Source organism: Saccoglossus kowalevskii, chromosome 21 (assembly GCF_978046115.1).
Source record: "Saccoglossus kowalevskii chromosome 21, keSacKowa6.1, whole genome shotgun sequence".
In the NCBI taxonomy this organism is placed as follows: domain Eukaryota; kingdom Metazoa; phylum Hemichordata; class Enteropneusta; family Harrimaniidae; genus Saccoglossus; species Saccoglossus kowalevskii.
Window position 1 is genome coordinate 14170734 of NC_140661.1, and position 21133 is coordinate 14191866.

Here is a 21133-nt window from a genome sequence, read left to right on the forward strand (position 1 = left end):
GAGAGAGATAACTTCATGTTCTTTTAAGTTCCACGGACAATTTGCATATTAATTCAATGTGCCAATTACAAGGACTTAGAACTTACAAAAATGGAGGACCCAGCATCCAAAAATAAAACTGAAAACCCCCTAAAAAACAAACAAACAAACAAAAAATCCATCTTCAGTATCTTCTTAATTTGGCATTGCATCTTGGGATACTGTATTTTTGGATATTTGTAACTCTTCCAAACCCATGATTCCTACCAAAAGTTTGGTACAGCATCTTGCACGTTAATGTGTTTTTTTTCTAAAATGCAGAAATCCTAATAATCTTGAGTCAAATGCAAATAATTTATCATTGGCTAGATCTCTTGATCACCATTTGTTTGAAAACAAATTTGCAAGACAGAACAGTGTGCTTGCCTTATAGGTTAAGTGAAAACCATACCACATTCATGAAATGAACCTCACTACCCAGCCTGCTTTTACCCCATCCTTCATGCATTAACTCCCAGCATGCATTTCACATGCTCAACGAATAAAATCAAATGAAGAAATAGTTAGTTTTTAAATTGATATTAACGATTTTATTCAATAAGGATGTTTGTTCGTCTTTCGCTTCATTCCTCTTTTTTTAGTTCAGTTTGTACAGAGCAATATATAGCTGTACAGTACAGGGTAATATCGTACATTCAACGCTGTTCTGTACCAAATACTTTCTGCCAAATTTGGAAAAAAAAGATCGTATAACTTCACATAGAATATCTTCTTGATATCTAAACAAAAGGATGATGATATATATGAATCCTTGTCTACAAATGACTCGGATATATATATGAATCCTTGTCTATAAATTATTAACATTGGCTCAGTCAATATAACTTGAGAATTTCTCACATATGCTCAAACTCCTTTTTTTTTTATATATATCATATTTTCTCTATTTGTAGCACATCTCCAATAGAAATGCACATATGCTAATATGACTTAGTTTTACCATAGACACAAAGCTGTCATTTACATAAGCAAATGTGCTACTAATAGAGTAAATACAGTATATTTATAATTGCCAGAAAGTTATCGGTAGGAAACAGGTCAAACTTTTTGAGGAGGATCGTTTCGTTGGTTAGCAAAGAGGGCGCCATAAATTATTATGATGTAAAAATGAGACTTATTTACATGATATAATATATATATAAAATAAAATATTATATTAAATCTAGGTTTCTGGAGGTGTCATCGGGGCAAGTTGAAAATAATTTCAATCCAACAAGGACAGGAGGTAACAAACTGCCGAGAATAGCACGGCCCCCAGCCTTTGACAAAGCTGATCCTCACAGAGTTTGGATCGTACGGGCCGTCCATAAGTTCAGGGTTTCTAGTCCTTCGTAGAAGTTCAGATTTTTCATAATCAAAGATCCTGATCGAGTAACCAGGAGAGACTTTCCAGACGGACAATGTTCTAGAGTTTGGCGTGTCCAGTGTCGGTGAATTCACAAACATAGCGTGGTTGCTTCTGTTATACGCCCAAACACCGTCTTGTTCTCGGCTTATAGTCACTCCGTACCCTATTTTAGTTCTAGTTCTAATGACAGACTCTGTCCGACATTCACGATCTAAAAGTCCGAGGCACAATCCATCGCCGTGAGGTAGTTCCTGAAAAATGTTTGCAGACTGGTGGTTAACTTGATACAACCGTCCAACCCGTGAGCGTAATTCCCAATATGCCACGTTGCACCAATGTATAGGTTGGGAGGCACAGTGTGAATCCTTGAGGTCTATAAGCACAAAGAGACAAAAAGAACGTTAATCATAAACAGTGCTACACACAAGAACATCATGAAACAACATACAAGAACATTGTGAAAAACCCACTAGAATGTTGTGAAAAACCCACTAGAATGTTGAGAAAAACCCACTAGAATGTTGTGAAAAACCACACTAGAATGTTGTGAAAAACCCACTAGAATGTTGTGAAAAACCCACTAGAATGTTGTGAAAAACCCACTAGAATGTTGTGAAAAACCCACTAGAATGTTGTGAAAAACCCACTAGAATGTTGTGAAAAACCCACTAGAATGTTGTGAAAAAACCCACTAGAATGTTGTGAAAAACCCACTAGAATGTTGTGAAAAACCCACTAGAATGTTGTGAAAAACCCACTAGAATGTTGTGAAAAACCCACTAGAATGTTGTGAAAAAACACATGATAACATTGTGAAAGTTGTGTTATTATGAAGACACAAACAATAAATTTGATTCAGGATTGGAACACAAAAATACTAATACATCCTAATTTGTTGATATAATTACATCCACAAATGACAAAAACATTTATAGACAAAATATGAAAATTAATATGCATAATATTTTGGTTCAAAGAACATCATAAACAAATGAAAAGCTATATTAATAATTTATTATTATTAAAAAGGGATGTTTGTTTTTTGCTTCGTTCCTCCTATTTTAGTTCAGTCTGTAATACTGTGAAATACTTTATTTTAGCTGGAATTAATTTTCGCTGAAAAGATCATTTGGGGTGTTTTGTATGGAATTTATTTTCAATTGATCATCCCTTCAATGAAAATAGTGAAAATTAAGTATTTTACAGTAAACAGTATTTGTTCTATTAGTATATGCATGTGGTTGCGTAATAGTAAAAAAAATTGTCTATAGACAAAATAAACCATATTTGCATCTTCAGGACCCTGAGTGAAACTAGCAAAACTACAAGACAGCACAATTTTCATCAAATTTGCAAGTATTTGTCTCTCATAAATTTCGCAGCATCACACTTGCAGCGTGAATTGCTTCAGGTAATCTTAAATTGCACAGTCGGATATCAACTGTTTCACACACAGTGCAACCTTTTATAGCTATTAATCAAGCATGTATCATATACGGTAAAATACTTTGTTTTCGCTTGGAACTAATTTTCGCTATTTTCGCTAAAGGAATGATTCATTGTAAATAAAATCCAGCGATTACACATTTTTCCTATATTTTACATTGAACTCAGAAATCAGTATTTCAAGTTTAAAGTTTTTACTTGAATGTGTAAGGTCAGTTAAATTGTACTTAAAAATAACAGAAATGAACACATTACATTTTTTTGACACATTACAAAATAATTACTGTAAAATAACTTTGTTTTTGCTTGGAATTAATTTTCGCTATTATCGCTGAAGGAATGATCCATTTTACATTCAATTTGTCAAAAATCAGTGTTTTTCATAAATACTAGTATTTTACATGTTATATGTTTACTCATTTGCATACAAACACACCAAACTGATAATGTTTTAATGTCACCTAATATATATTTAGAGAGATATTTACAAAATTACAGTAAACATTTCACCTCAATGGCTATTTTGACAGGTAGTTTTCACCTTTAGTTGAAATTTAAAAAAAATCGCATAATTATCTAAAAATTGCATGGTGGGTTTGGTGGATCAAAAGCAAAGCAAAAATATATTAACTGAAGGGAACTATTTTTTTTTTTTTTTTTCTATAATTTTCAACAAAGTGGCATAAAACAAATGAATTATGTTGTCGTTGAATTCAGGTGGTTGATAAAAACCCACACACAACAGTTCACCCATTACGGGTATACTTTGCTTGGTGTCCCCGTGGACTCCAAAGACGTTATTAGAATTCAACTGAGAGACGAAATAAATTCAAGTTCCTTTCTTTTCAAATATTAATCTAAACTCATCACCTCACATTGACCATTCTCAAACAAATAAACATAATTAATAAATAAATAAATCATTAAAAAAAATCATGGTACAACCACATTCATTGAAGGTCATTTTTTTTCATTTTTATATTTGTATTTGGTGACAAACATTTCCAAACAACTACTAATCAGAACATACCAACAATATAATATGATTAAGTAGCAAAGCTATAATGTAAAATAAATTTGCATAAATGCTAAAAATAACTTTTACAAGCAAATACAATTAACAATTCAATTCACAAATTTAAATCTGGGTCACCGGGTACATATTAACATAATTGCAAATGAACACAGGAGGCTTCTTGTTGTTGTTTTAAGGTCAACACAGAGAACTGACAGCCTTTTAGACAGAGTGAAGAAACACCAATAAAACACCCGACTTAAACCAACAATCCCCTGACCCTAATCACTGGGAAATTCCATCACAAAAGCTTTGCTTATGACAAGAAAATCTAACAGTATATTAATCATAGAACACTGGTATGTCCTTTGCCTACACAATCATGCCAACTAAAACATCTGTCAAATTGTTTTCAATCATTTCCACTTTAGTTTAAACATATAAAAAACTTTTTATCAATAGTTTTCGATCAAAATATAGAGTAAAATTGATGATATATGTTTACAGACTGCTCAGTAATAAAGTTATAAAATAACTATCACATTTGACCTTATCTACTTTGGTTTAAATATTAACCAAAATATATTAGCCGAACCTAATTTAGACTTGAGTGTACTACGTAGGTAGGTGTTTGTATTCACACACTTTTACGTAACGCTGCAATCAGAGAAGTTGCTCGAATACAAACTTTGGTTTTAGGGGAGGGGAAAAAGGTTAACCCAAACGGAGTGTATGTGTAGTCGGTTAAAAGGAGTTATGAACCATGTCCCACAGAACTTACCCACTTTAATGTACTAACGTTGAGTATACAAAGGTTATACTGGCATATAGTGTGTCTTGTACCTATCAACACTTAACGCACAGGGGGCACAAAAAGGGGAATGTTGAAAGCACTGGTAGTATTAAGTAGTCAGGCTCTCCTAAGTAAATCCAAAACTGTCGATGCAGAAAAAGGAACTAGACTTTTCGATCACAGTAGTAATTTTCTCAGTGTTTTTTAAATAGGCTGCCCCATATTCCTCGTTCTGAACAAGTTAATACTTTTTTCAGCTGCATGTACTTGGAATATGCAGAAGTCACCACTAGACACCAAAATAATCTATAAGTTTATAAACATAGAGTCTCTGTGTGATATGGAATAACTGCACCACCAGTTTTGGACGATACCCAAAAACATATTTCCTACAGATTATCACGGCAAGAAAACATACAATTTTGCAGTTCGTCAGATTTTTAAAAAAATTATCTTTTTGTACTTTTTACTATTTTTCCACAGAATTATCTGACCTAGATTAAGGTGGATGAACTTTTTACCCACGATGCATTGTCTAAAAGTGTTCCTTAATGCCAAGTCAAACAAAATACTTCAAACGCTTTGACATGATTCTTCCATTAGCCACACTCTAGATGAAATACAAACAAATAACTTGTCATTTTAAGCCAAAAAAGGTCAAAAATCTTTTCAATAACAGTAAGAAATGTAGGCAACGTTTTAGCCAAATTCGAAATTTCTAATTCTAAATTGTGGAATTAACCATATGCTTTAAAGCAGCCTTGATTACCAACTTAACATTCTTAGCAAAAAACAACAAAGAATAAATCACAGATTTAAATACACAAACAGTAATATTTATGAATCAACAGAGTCATAAGTTTATAGTAAGTAACCATTTTGAGGTCGAGGACTAATGTGATGACTTTTCTGTTAACAAGATCAGCAATGTTTAGAATAACCACCGGGTATACTATATGTGTAGTAAAGGAATGTAACTTGTAAATAAACTAAATAGCTTACTTTGACAAATGCAGCTCGGATTAGCACCCCTAGTATTGGAGAAGGTTTGCCCAAGTATTGGAAAAGGTTTGCCCAAGTATTGGAGAAGGTAAGCCCTAGTATTGGAGAAGGTTTGCCCAAGTATTGGAGAAAGTCTGCCCCAAGTATTGGAGATGGTCTGCCCCCAGTATTTGAGATGGTCTGCCCCTACCTTAGTATTAGAGGTGGTCCGCCCCCTATTGCAGTTTTAGAGGTGGTCTGCTCAAACCCAGTAATAGAGGTGATCCAATCCACGTGAGTATTGGAGGGCCCTTACGCCAGTATTAAAGGTAGTCTGCCCTAAAACCAGTATTGGTGATGGTCCTACCTCAGTATTATAAGTGGTCCGCTCCTACCTCGGAATTGGAGAGTCCCTACCCCAATTTTGGAGGTAGTTTGCCCCAAGCCCAGTAGTGGAGGTGGTCCATCCCTACTCCAGTATTGTAGATAGCAGTCTGCCCCTATCCCAGATTTCTAGGTGGTCTGCCCCTACCCCGAATTGTGGGTGGTCTGCCCCAAACCCAGAATTGTGGGTGGTCTGTCCCAAACCCAGTATTGTAGATGGTATTACCCTAGTATTGTAGGTGTACAGCATTACCCCTACCAAATTGAAGGTGGTCCCTTCCCACCCTCAGTATTGGACATTGTGCACTTGATATTACTGAGAGCTGAAGTGAAGGGTATCGTATGTAAACCCTCAATTAGTATTAATAAGCATAAACCGGGGAATGAGATGGTGATGAGAAATGGGGTCACGTAGCCCTGCCTAGAATTTCACCGGAAATCAAGAGGATAAACCATTATTTATGCCAAGAAATAGATAATTTATCATTATTTTATTTATTTATTTCTAAGTATGAAGAAATGGAACTGATATACATAAAAGCAGGGAAAGTGTGACACCATGAACATAACATCTCAAACTGTATTGCAGAGATGAGAAAGAGATCATGTACCCCAAAAAGGGGTGAATTACATTAATATTACATTTCAATACTAATTGATTACAGAAAAAAAATTTTGAAATAACTGGAACTAATCTGTCAACCACTGAGTCACCACAGCCCTGCAAGCTAACTTATATATGAATCAACAGACCATGTGTGGCCCGACTTTCAAGCCATTATTTCGACATTCGTACATTTCCAAACCCTATTAAGAATACATCAGACTGAGAAAAACAGCAAGTGAACAAAAAAGTGGTCAGAAAATCAAAATGTGATTTAAAAACACAATTGAACCTTGCCCCCAAAATAGTCAGAGTATCACTGTCGTCATTAATACAGAGAAGCTATGTGGCATGTCATAACATTTGTTTAATGTGTGCATCAGAGCCCCATGCCACTATCTAGCACATCATTCCATAAACACTAACACAATTACAGGACATTCCTTAGCTCTGCCAAAAAAAAAAATACATACACTTTTTATTTTAACAGGGTATTTACCAACTTTTGTTCACAAAACTAGGTCGATGGATCATTGTGGTTGCCTGGGAAACCCTATCAAGGTCAAGTTTTCAACCCTGAAAGTTCTTTGTGCTACCCTAACAAATTTATGTTGTAAACAGCGTGGTTTGGAAAAAAACTGCATATGGTCTTCGGACATTGTCGTTCAGAGCCTTCCAAACTACTCAATTACGCAAAACGCAAACTGAGACACAAATCTTTGAGGGCTCCTATCCTCACCCCCCTCTCTAGGCCGTTATTTCCCATGAAGAGGGGAAAACGTGATAGCATGTCCCACTCAAACATCTATGAAATCACACAAACATCTGGGACATTACTCAAATTCATGGTAAACTTAAAATGCAAATGTTTCAGAACACATTCCTGGCACTTGAAAGCTTTTCTGATACGACTTGAAAGTTTAACCTCCTAAGCCACATATGAAAGCATGCCTGTGTAACAGATTGGTTAAGAGAACACCTCACAGTCAACTAGACAAAAATCTGTATTTTAATTCCAAAAGATGGTAGATAATTTGAATGATTCACGAGTCACAACTATAATTCTAATAATAAACTAATGTGGATTATACACAAAAAAACTTGCATTTTCCATGGCACTATGTAAAAATTTTACAGTTTATTTAAACATTATTCAAAACATGGTGTGTATGTATTGAGGACAGCTATATCTTGTCAATGCAGATAGGCAAACAGGTCAAATTTAGTTCTCAAGATTGCAGGCATATTCACTGACAACAATTTGGTCCACTTTGTGTAAATTTAAGTCAATAATTTGAGAACTGTGACAAGCAAAAACAGATAAATATTTGCAAGGCATTTCGTACTGAGTATAAATAAAACTTCGGCAATATTGGAGAGATCATAAACAATTTTAAACCCTTTTATATTAATTTCTATTTTTAACACAGTAGTACAGTACAACACATCAAAATATGAAGTCATCATCAGACAGTTATTAATAATATCTCATATTTTACAACTTAGGCATTTTAATGAGGAGAATGACCTTAAAAATGAAAAAAATTATTAGACCTGTGAGAGGGCTGTTTATGGCATATTTTTGTTGTACGTTTGTCGCTGACTAATTATCTGCAACGTCAATGTTTGTTTGTCCATTGCCTATTTTCAACTGTAAATAATTTACAATCACATTGCAGTAAAATCTGAACTCTCAAAAAATTAACGACACACACACACACAAAATACACAGTACAAAAATGTAATATACATGTATATATAATGTGAATGTTACATGACATCGATTTAATTTTTTTACGATTTTACACTTTTTTAGATTAAGGAATTTTTAATGTTGTTTTTATGGGATTGTCAGCAAATAAGGTCACTGGCCTGGTAATTGAACTGTACACTGGAAAGTGCTTTTTTCCCTCTCAGAACACTAGTTTGAGTATTTGTATGTTTTACAATATAGCCAGCTGGATAAGCATAATGCCATGACACTGAACTTTTTGTCAGCGGCCTCACTATTGATTTTTCATGACAATGTGGTTTGTCAAGCAGAAAAATTACACATCATTTCATGAAAAATTCAACGGCGGATCCCTGAAGTGTTATTACACATTTCCGGCATAAATGGACAAAAAAAAAAAAACACCGAAAAAAATACTTTGTATAACACAACAGGTTATGAGTAGTAGTGACGACTACGGATAAGGTTTATTTATTTGCCAAATAGTATATGTATACATACGCATGTAGAATACATTCAACTCAGCCATGCAGACATTACTTTGTTGGTAGCCTGCCAGTAACCTTGAAAGACTGAAAAATTGCCCGAATTTAAATATCTCAAATGAATATTTCTCGCCCATATGCTGAAAACCAAACAAATTAAATGTTCAATATTATTGTGAATCTATTTAATTTCCACTACTAGGAATTATGGCATTACTGAAAACCATATTCCACAAACGCGCTGATGTTTCATGTTGCAGTATCCGAGAGAAAATTTAGGTGCTACAAAATTTACATGATTTTTACTTAAAGCAGTTAGATATATCATGCAAATATACATTAACGACAGTATCTCAAAAGTACAGATGAATTTCTGTGAAACCGAGGCGGAAGTGGTAAAACGCATGCAGATTGTATCCACGAACTTAACCGTAAATTGAATTTAAAAATTGTCACAAAAATAAGAAATATGTGAAAACCTAAAAGTATTAAGTTTTTTCGACAATTACAGGCATTTAAAAAAAAAATAACCCAGAAACTATTATTGATTGTGAATATGTACCCCCAAAAGTACCAGGATGTGTGACCTTTAAGGGTCATGCATCTGACCTATATGCTGCAAATATATATATACGATAACTGAAAGATATTATTAATATTTTAAATAGTCACTGTGATAATGTTTAGTGTTGCAATTATTAGTTTCACAAAGGGGAAAAGGAAAATTATTTGATGTAATTTAAGTCTATGGAAGTCTTGCATATAAGCTCGGCTTTGGATAAAAAAAATATAGTTTACAGGTTTCAAGTTTCAGTATCTGTCCATAGCTAATATTTCAGTCCTTAAACAGTCAACTAATTAATCAGCTGGTAAATGCTACTTTCAATCATTCTAAGAAATCGAGCAATTAAGTTTAAATGCTAAATTTAAGTACGACTACATCTGCACTTGTAAAACTGTTAATGATCTTGAGCGATCACGTGTACAATGGATTGATATTGATACTTCAAAATTCTATAAAACACTAAACATGGAAACTTTTATGGAAACTGGTCATCAAGGCACTATTTAGGTGATATTCAGGCCTAACATATACAAGTAATACAATAAACTACTTAACCAGATTTATTTATTAATAAATTGATCTATTGGCAGATGGATGGCACATTTCGGAATCCTGGATCACAGGTTTTCAGTTTTACTATAACTCAATAATACAATCCAGTCAAGCAATATCCGGAATCACAGTTGTGTGACTGGTCAATTAGTGGTGAGAGGTCACACAAGGTCAACTAATTACACTCGTTAATGCAACAGATAATGACATGTCAGCTATTATCATTCCTGTATAACTTCAAGTAAATAGTTCAAAAGTACTTTATATACTATCGGTATCATAGATATAGAAGATCAGATTAAGGTGTGATATGCAGATGAAGATTCCAACTGAAATCACGTGAAATAATCACATTGCAAGACAGATGTTTATTTCTAGAAATGGTAGTGACATTTGTCTTAGTGTCCTCTGTGTGTGTATGTATTACCAGTGTTTACCCGTTTTTGAAAAAGAGCGATAACATCGCTTATTCCACAATCCAACGTTTGCAAGCGCCAACAGTTTTGCGGTCAGAACAAGTTCATTCAACTCACACGAAATGAGATCATCATATCATTTATACATAGATAATAAAGTTTCATAATGTTTTACTTGTATCGTCCTTGCGATAAAATAGTAGCCCATGCTCTAACATACATGACAGAGGTGTGCCTATAGTCAAAATATATATTTTGCAATTCTGGTATATAATAAATGTAAATTTTGAAGCGTTCTACCTGGACGCATGAACAAATTGCTCCCTTGCGATTTTGGAGGGAAATGACTTTAATGTTGTGAAAACTGCAATAAAATTACGAAAGCAGTGCAATTCATAAATTTACATGAATTACGTGATTATTACGCAAGTTTTAAAAAAAAACTGGGTCATGCATTTGTGGTTTAGAGAGAGTATCGTGAAAAATTGTTGTTTTAATTTAATAGGAAATTAATAGCGTTAGTACAGTCAAATAGTCATGCAAGTTTTTCACGTCTTAGAGGCCTCAGTGAAATTTACGCTGCCATACACTTTAAAATACGTTAAAATTAAAATCTGGAATTAAAACAGTTTTAAAGAATATGCAATACCCAAACACAGAATTAGGTAAGCATGTAGCTAGTAGTAAATAAGGTGCAATGCTAAAGCCTTGAAGGGATTTAACTCCTAGCTACTGACAGGTTGATTCTAAGAATGCTAATATCATATAATGGACTACCATTATACACTATGCAAATACAACCCACTGATATACATGAGGCAGCAGGCACCATAGTGGAAGCAGAGAGACAGTGGATACAGACAGACCGGCACCACTAAAAGCTGTCACAACAGATACAGATTGTTCATCTCTGCACAGAAATAACAGGGACTTGTAATATTGAACACAATCTAACAATTCAGATTATTAAGCTACAAGAGTTATTATTTTTATAGGAAATTATGAGCTTTGGGAAAATAATGCCGATTTAATATGGCAAGTGACATATTTTCAAAATTTAGAAAAATCATAGTGAAAATTTGGCTGGGAAGTCGCTCTAACTTTTGTGAAATTTTCATCTGATTGAATGCCCCGAGAATTCAATAAATTAATGATTTTTAGTGGCGAAATATCAACCATTTTTTGTGTACAAAACGAATTCTTTAATTTTAGCGAGACAAGTCACTGAAATCATTGTGGACAGGATCCTAAAAAATGAAAAAAAAATTGTCTTCACAACGCCATTACAGTATACAGTTAATATTCCCATGAAGCAAGGTTTACCAGTTACAAAAACAAACAAGTTACTACACAGCCCATCAAGATCAGCAACCTGTATACCTAAAGTAAATACGCATGGTTTAAAATTTCCTGTTTTATATGAGTTAAATTGACACTCACGATTGGGCAACACCTCTAAACCACACTACAGGTATATGTATGTAGTCATCTGGCGAAACATTGTGAATGCCTTGACCTCAAAACAAATAACTGATTGGACACCATTTAGAAAATGTGTAAATGGGAAAAGGGGTTGTGAAGTATGTATGAATAGGATATAATAGCAATTCACTGTCTTGCCAACATGGCTTTTCACAACGACTGTGTGCTGAGATTCTTAATCTACAAACCACTCGCCAAGCCCACGCTGTGTACGGTATTCACCCTCCCCCAACCATTTACGATTCCCTTTGTGGAGACGACATTCAACCCCAGAGGAGCTTAACAAAAAATGCGATCAGTTGGAGTTTCTTTTTAAACTTGATTATAAAATTGAACCGAAAACTGGGACGGAGCTTGATCGAATCACTCTGAGATGGGAGAGAAAAAAAAAAGTATGTCGACATTAAGTGATTTACCATACACAAATTCGTTTACTGGGTCAATTTGGACATAGCTCCAAGCAGAATATTATAGTGTTGACATAAAAGCAAGTTAGTTTTACCACAGAGAAAAATAACATCTGAAAGACAGGCCCCCCCCCTTTTTTTTCTTAAATTAAATTTGAAAATACAGTCTGGTTTCCATAAAGGTTGCAATTATCTACTTTTTCACCACCAGTTCCCTCTATTTATTACAAATTCACAAAATAGTCCTATTTATAAATTGGGCCAAAATTAGCCAAATTTGTTGAGTCAAATATTAAAATTGATGAGAATTTGTCTGTTGGCTCCAAAATTAGGGTTCATTTTCAGAAATATTGAAGAATATAAGAAAAAAATGCAGAATAATTTAGGTGAGAGAGTCTGGTGGTGAAAATGTTAACATATAATGCGGACATCCTGCAGAAGCAGTGTTAATTTAAATGATAATAATACTTAGCATTAATGAGGTCACAGTTTTATTTTAGTATTATTGAATACCATAATATTTTTATCCTGGAATTTTTAAAAATGTTATACAAATGAAGAGGAAAAAGAAGCAATCGTGAACTAGGAAAAATAGTTATTTTTAATGAACTCATTAGATAATAAACAGTTGTAAACCTGACCTGTCGCCTTCTCATTTATAAATAGTGTTTTTAAACATGTTTCTGATTTTTCTCTGAAAAAGATATACATCACAGCTTTGACATTTAACAGAAACACTGACCTTACCTAAGTTAATGATAAATTACCCAAACCATAGTCATGTCAAAAGATCTGGTAAAATTTGTCAGTGGTCAAACTGGGTCATGCCTGATCACTATATGGTTTGACTTGTACTCAACCCTTCACTATTGACACAGGCTAACTCTGTCAGTTTTCACTGCGGCACACACATTTTAGCATAAAAAAGGTACAAATGCACTAAGTACAGCTAAGTGGCCTGGAAACACACAAACTGAAAAGGTAATACACATTATACAATGACCAACTCACTCTAAGCATTGAAATTCAAATACACCCAGTCAGAAAAATGGTGGCAGGCCCTGACCCCTATCTAACTTTGGTACATGGAATCAGGGAGTGAATGGTACCATCATTGCAAACTTAGGCGTTCTCTACTCTATGGGGGTTTTTTTCTGAGCAAAAGCCATGCCTCCCGCAGATCTACTCACATAGGTTCAAAGAAAAGTCTTGTTGACTTAAGTAAACTGAGGTCTATTCTGCGTCAGAACTAAACATGCCTACATACATAACAAAGCTGCCGTCAATGCAATCAACAAGAGACCACACCACCATAGTATCTTAATACTATCACATCCTACGACATGCGAAACCTAAACGTTAACTTACCCGCTATAATTAATGGACAGGAAAAATAAAACGTGGAGGCCTAGATAAAGTTTGGTATTTAAATAATTTTCCGAAGCAGTTCCACAATGACACCTACTGACTGACGTGGTCGGAACACAGCATGCTAGTTCAGCATGTTAAAATAATATTAGGAGTAGCTGTTACTTCAAACTAATTCGAAACACTCCCGAGCACAAGACAAGTCTGAAACGTGAGGTCAGGAAAGCAAGCTATAGGAGAAAACTGGCGAAAAAAAAGGTTGATTTTCTTAAAACATGTTGTCTAGATCCAACACATACTGAGGCAGTATATCCATAAGCCAACCCATGATGAAAGAATAAACCTACTCTAATTGGGCCACAGAATGTTGACGAGCAAAGAATGACCGAAAACACATGACGTATGACAAACAAGCCCAGAAGTTCACCATGTTAAATAAACAACAGTAATTGAGGCAAGACATGGTGTTAACGGCATTAACCAGTATCTCTGAAGCGACCACACAATTATTAAATAGCTTTAACTTCCTTTTTATTTTATTGAAGCTTTCTCTGATTTGACTACATACCAGTGATAAAATCTGTCTGTTATCAATTACTGCGCTTTGCTCTAGGTCAAGCTACAACTTGGATAGTGTGTGCCTCTCTGTGTATACATGGTGGAAACACAGATGCATTGGAATTTTTTTATTCTCGGGAGCATCTCATCAAACTATTAAAGTTATCAGCTCGCTCATACTTTTTATGGCATCCAAATTTGTTTTATCTGGTAGTGGGACAAACTTTGAAGACATGTAACTATCCATCACAGTGAATACCGGAAATGTGATTAGGTAATTCAGAGTTTAAATTTTGGGTAGATTACAAAGTCTGTTGCCATGGTAATAGGTCATTTCTCCATGAAACTGTGTCATCCAAGTTCGGCATATTTGAGAAAGTCTTTATACAGAGGTACATTAAAAGGTTAATTTACAGTAGGTTGGGGAGTCCTTACATCCCTCTGTTTTGATAGAGTAGTCAATAATTGCAACTGACAAGTTGTTTTACTTCCAGGCAAGTTAGTTTGAAAAATGCTGTACATTTCAAAAACGGAAAGTTATAAAACTTAAAAATATATAAAGTTAGATGGCAAATATTAATGTCAATGATAGTATTACTCCATTCAGACAGTCTCTCTCTTCTTTTTTTAAAATTTATTTACTAATGCCCCTCCCCCTTTTTCAAAACACTCTAAAAAATGCTTAGTCTGTGCACAGATGAAACTTGAGAAGCCCTGAAAATGGCACAAGCTTTAAGTAAATGTTGTTTTGTTACAGTTGTCAACTTTATTTATTTTTATGTCTAAACTATTTCAAAATTGAGAAGTTTCTTCATGTTGTTTACTCACATATATTAAACTAGGATTTGTTGTCAGTTAATTCAAATTTAATGTTTATGGTATGTTGCATGTACAAAGGTCAGTTTGTATTTTATTTTCTGAAATGAAGTTTTAGTTTTAATAAAAAAATATATAAATATGGATGTTGTCTTTTTCAGAGAAAACAATATTTTGAATATACCCTTCTTTTAATTAATGAGGTTCTTTTATTGATTTCGTGTTGTCTATTATTTGTTTTACCCAAATACAATCATACATACATTGCCGCTCGCGTTTGATTGTCCTCATTCGACCCGGTGTGTGTGTGTTTTTACACCGCATTCCCGTCAAATTTGCTTATATGGCGTTTTGACCTACGCTTTTTTTGGAGGAGACTAGTGGTATTGCTCCCACCGCAACAATTGCATAAACTATTCACCCGGGTTTCCAATCATAAACTGACCGATTGGAAAAAACAAACATACAGTGAATACATATATACATGTGGACTGACCTGTATAGTTATGATGTGTGAATGCTGTGTTGCTAGCACCCGTTTCCGTGCTCTCTTGCGGGCCCGTATCTGGTGCTACATGGAGAGAGAGAGAGAAACAGTCGAGTTAAAGTAACTATGTTTACTAAACCGTATCAATGTTAACAACCAGAGAGGTACAAAAGTCACACACCGCGGCATCTGACGAAAATCAAAGCAAAACTACGCAGCTATCTGAACACAGAACAGCGTAAATAAAGAGAAACACGGCGATTGACCCACCTTCGAGTTGGTACGTATCCATCGGTAACTGGCTATAGGGTGGAGGCGGGCTCTCTGTAGTGGAAAGCAAAAGAAAGAAGCTAAGAAAGAGAGCTATGTCTGAATAAAAACAGGCCAGCTAGAAGATAATTACACTAGAAAGCAATACTGATAAACACATAAATACGGTCGGCGCCATCTTGTCAATTTAGTTCTTTTCAATAGTACGAGTGGGGCCTATGATAAATCAAGGGTTCAAAGTGGACAGCATGAATTGCGAGTGCAGTAGTGAAAAAAAAAATAACATCGCATACCTGGGCCGCACACGCGACTGAGATGAAATGGGTTGCAGCAGATAAGGGAGTCATCATTTCCCTGATTTCTTGCGTGATCACAACAAAATGTGAGCGGTTTGAGTTCATATGAGTGTCTGAGATCGGGCCAGCGAAACAGCTGACATAACACGACTCGTGGACACACCGTCCTCCGGCCTAACCGTAGATCCCCTTTGGCGAGTAAAACACAACTTGAAATAGCACCACCTTTACTTTCCAATGCTTGGACAAGCAATTCAAGTTGCCTGTCTTTAAGTCGTTTGAATATAGATTGTGAGGTTGTTTTCAACTCCAGATCGGCCTCTGTTTCCCCAGGTTCGCCATCGTCGTTGTTGTTATCACACCCAGCACGGCACTTCCACAGTCGCCGAACAAGCGCCGAACGCTTCGATCTGAACATGCGACATTCGGTTCTCGCACACAATTTAAAACCATCAAGACTGGGCTGGCATACCACAACTAGTAATACTGAAGGATCGGCAACGATTCCTTCTTATTCCCACAAAGAAGCACACAATTTTCCAGCGACTTGATAGCAGAGATGGAGCTTAAGTGGGTCTGTCGCCAGCTGGTTTCCGAAATCCAATCGCCGATTCGTGCAGGACCCTTGACTCGGAGGCGAAAACAAAGCACATATACGGATAGCTTGCGATCTTGTCAATCTGAAGGTACATCGGTTATGACCGTTGGGCTAGGAATCGCAGAGAAAACGCTGGAAGTAGCATGAGGTATCAACACTCTTGTACAGCTCCACTGACTAGTACGTCTAGACTCCAAAAACACGACTGAAATTTACAACACTTACTGCCACACCATTGCTAACACTTGATTGGTTCAAAATTATCACGTGGTCGTCTAGACATTTTGGCGCGCCCCGAGTCTAAAATGATTGTTGCGCAAATAACAGCTCAAATTACACTTGGCTGTTACTTCTCCCCCGGAATATCTCACCGAAAAACAGTCCAAAATGTTTGTTTCAAGCCTTCAAATTTAAAGAAAACGTTATGCGATCAACCAGCACTCGAGAACACGTTATGCGACTGCATAGGAAAGTCACATGGCGCTCGGCAAAGGCAAAGTGGAAAGGTCAGGGGTGAAAATAGTAAAGCTGTATGTTTTCAGAGGGCGATCACATTATGCAGAGACTCTTATCAATTCATTTCTGATTGGTGCTTCGCCCTCTTTGGCGGAAACCCAACCCACGCTTTCTCAATATCAAATTACGCCTAAATGAGGGTGGCTGTTTTATGTTCATAACCGAGTGGAGCTCCGTTCTAAAATGTTTCGCCTTAGATGCGCACGGCGATGTGTCCGCCCGCTCTCCTTCTGAATCGTATGTGCGGTTTTGTATGTGTATTGTAAGTCTCCTTGGCTCCATTCTATCGCGTTATAAAGAGCACCGAACGCTTTGCTAACTTGTTTTTCTTTTTTGTCCATTTAAATTAGGGGCTATTATTGCAATCATTTATTTCGGCTCTTGATAATTATGGCTTACAATTATCAGTCCTTTTAGACGACAAACTTGTCGGCGAGCAACTTGACTACATTTTTGCGTGCTTGTGAATGCCGGTCCCTGAAAGTCATTACTCATTTTCGCCGTCGGTTTTTATTTTTCACCATTTCACGTTAAAAAAATTGAAGTAGTGTGAATAGACTCAGTGTTTACGCGATTTGTCGATGATCCTGTGCGTATTTGTTCGACACGAGATATCAGCCACTTGTATCATGGAATAACTCACTGACGCCACTAGTCTTTGCAATCTCGTGCTGTTGTCGTTTTTATTTCACCCCACATATCGTCTCTGCGGGAAAGCTCCACTATATTGAGGCAATGAATTTAAACGTACTTCCTGTGTTTTCTCGTTTTTACTGATTTTTCTGCTCTTTGGAGGCTAGTTTCGCCCTCGTCATGGTCCTGTGTCAGTCGCAGCTACTCCATGCGTCAGCGACTGGATGTCGGTGACTGACTCGCTGGCCACTTCAAGACAGTCCCTATTGTTTAATGAAATAAAGTTGGCGCCTGCCCCTACGACAACGCGACGCAATGAGAACCGGTGACAATTGCCAGCACAAACAAGGTCAGAAAACTGTCGCTTAACTTTTGAACCTCTCTTCAGCCATTTCACAGTTACCCGAAATGTGCAAATTACCCAAATTGTGGCCAACACTGAATTTTTCACATTCACGAATGTCGTGTGGTGACCAAGTCAACAACGCCGTCGGCTTGTCTAGCCAGTCATCGCGTAGACTTGAACGCTTTCCAAACGACCAGCACTAATCCCACGACACGCGACATCAGTTTGCCGCCTAATGCTCTGCAAATATTTTTTTTTACAATTTGGCATATTTTAATTGCAACAAGTTTATCACACCGACAGCTACACTTGCATGAGAAAGTACTGAAATCGCTCGAGGCTAAAACCTGTTTGCGCTGCTTCGTGTCTTTATTGTACCCTCTTCTCTTTTTTCTTTTAAAGAAAAAAAGAATACGATCATTTTTGTGTTTGTTTAACTTAGTGACCCTAATACCATAGCTCACATAACAGCTCGGAGATAAACCACTAGACTACTACGAGTCGGGTAGAGTGTAAGCCGTTGTTGCTAAGACGGTAACATTTAGCGTTTATACCATGTACACAGCGTTTCTAAATCGTGACGTCGAGCGGCCCAAACGGATCACCCGCCTTTACACTGTTTTACAATTTGTATCAGCCATCTTCTATTAAATACACCCCCTCGTAACACAATCTTATCCAGCGGGTACGTGAACGGAATCATTATTTGTCGTTAGTGTATATACTACATTCGGTTACGTAAACATTTGTTTATGGTATGAATTGGAATGTCAATATGTCACGCCGGGTCACCATCCATTCAGACGCTGTTATTGTCTTGAGAAGATTAATCACGCTTGCGAAGCGAGATTGCATTCTATATAAATGACAATTTGTGGTATCAGATGTTTAATTATAGTATAATTACGCGCGAACACCTTCACACTTTTCTTTCGCGGCAGGGAGTACCTCGCCCTCCTTAATACCTTTTCTTTAATTGCCTATTTCGTCACACACCGATTTTTGCTGGGTCTCTAAAGCAACAACAGCAAAACATACGTCGTGATAATAAACACACCTGACACCATACTCCCAGTAATGGTATATATCATGACACAATTAACAATAATTTGTTTGTGTGTTATCCAAAACTCACGTAAATATATACTAAGTCATGTTCCTCTGTCGAGGCGCTTCCCCCTACGTGGTGTTACTGTGCCATCGCAGGCCGAGCCTGCAACAATTTGTGGGGCTACTCACAATGTGAACACCGTCAGCGCCACCACACAACGTTGTTAGCCTCGTCAGATATATAGATGATTTTCATGTGTGTTTTGGCGAGAATAATTTTTTTTTTGAGAACAAACAAGTAAATATTTAATAACGTTGTCAGGACAAAAAAAGCACGATATAAGTAACGTACGATGTATTCGCTCACCCTATGGAGCCCATTTTAACGTATTATCTCGGTAATCACAATCGTTTAGTGCCGTATAGGTTAGGCTAATTGTTGTTTCATTTGCCAGTCGCTATTTATGTCTCAGCTACGTCCCATGTCCAATTGCTTTTCTCGTCTATCTTTGCTCCACTGCACTGATGGATAATAATGGAATTGCAGTCATGTTGGCGCCAGATGCCCACAGCAAAATGAACACCTTTGCGGTAGCATTAATATCATTGTATTTCGCTGCTAACCACCATTTTCTCAATGTTCTTTAAGACGGAGTGTTTTTTTCATTGCCGTTATTTATGCAAATTGCTTTTTCACGCTTGGGATGAATATTCATGAGGTGGAATCAACAATCAGAGGCGCCATTGCCGGCGCCGTGACGTCACCTTTGTGACTGAACAGGGAATCTTTGGTACGTTTTACCATAAATGGAACTATGTCTAATCTCTTGTTATCTGGAGCCAAGATTGGCGCGAAGATGGCTGGTTTCTCTTAGTAAAACGTATCTATCACGCAGCCAATCGCCTGAAGGCACGATAGTACAAGATTTCCGAATAATTAAACGTAAAACGTGTGAAGGACAAACGTCAAAGTTGGGACGAAGTGCCGATGTTTTGTGGGCGAGCCCACACAGTGGAAAGGGTGACACACTCGAAAACAAATCCAGGAATTACAGGTGTAAAAACAAAACAATTCACTCGTCTCTAGTCTAGACCAAGTTATGAAGAAACGTCACAAAATACATAGGGTCTAATTCAACTTGAAATATCAGTATAAAACATATAAACGCGGTGCATCATGATACCATATGGTTTTCCGTTGATAGTATTTGCCAATAAGTTATTTGTATCAAATTTGACATTTTGAATTGTTCGATTGACTAATTAAAGAAATTAATTAACAACGACAGCGACAATACCTGTTAATTACAATACCAATTATACATGATAATTGGTCTGCACCCAAGACACTCCGTATAATACTAGTACATTGTCAAGTCTGTCTGTCTGTAGGAGAATACGTGTATCACATTGTGTGTCTCATTTACCCAAATACAGTTTTTCATGATTGGAGACATCGCTTAAATTTTACTAATTAATTAATTAAATAAATATTTGGTAATTGATTTTTCGTTAATTGAATGATTTATTTATTGATTTATATTGACTACTGATGACAAAAAACGATTAGAGCAAAACGTGACACTGCGCATGTATATGTAATTTTTTCTTCTTCACTAAATGGATATTTGACCGTGATTCACTGGACTTACAATCTAGTAACAAAAATGTAAAAGTTATATTTGAAGTATATACAAGTTAGTAGACGATTTCGTCATTTGTTGATAACTCGCAATGTATTCGTAAGAAAATGCAGTGCTTTCTGGTAAGCCGTTTACAAAATTTACGGTTTATAAACTTAAAATATTTATAAATTTGAACGATCGTCGCGACGTCACCTTGGATGAATACACGCTCCTAAAGGGGACGGCCTAGTCTGCGCGTCTGCTCAGGCCATAGACCTTAGAAAGGTCTATGCTTAGACGTATCCGAATCTGATTGGCTAT

At 36.3% G+C, this 21133-nt stretch overlaps 1 protein-coding gene across 1 annotated transcript; it reads right to left on the minus strand.

Annotated features, from left to right (window-relative positions):
• Positions 1-542: 542 nt before the first annotated feature.
• On the minus strand, positions 543-16843 carry smad6 (SMAD family member 6). Its single transcript, NM_001164977.1, is given in 4 exon segments — positions 543-1760; positions 15488-15562; positions 15749-15802; positions 16042-16843. Coding segments are annotated over 4 exon segments (1092 nt in total). The 5' UTR covers positions 16463-16843; the 3' UTR covers positions 543-1218.
• Between the last annotated feature and the right edge of the window lie 4290 nt (positions 16844-21133).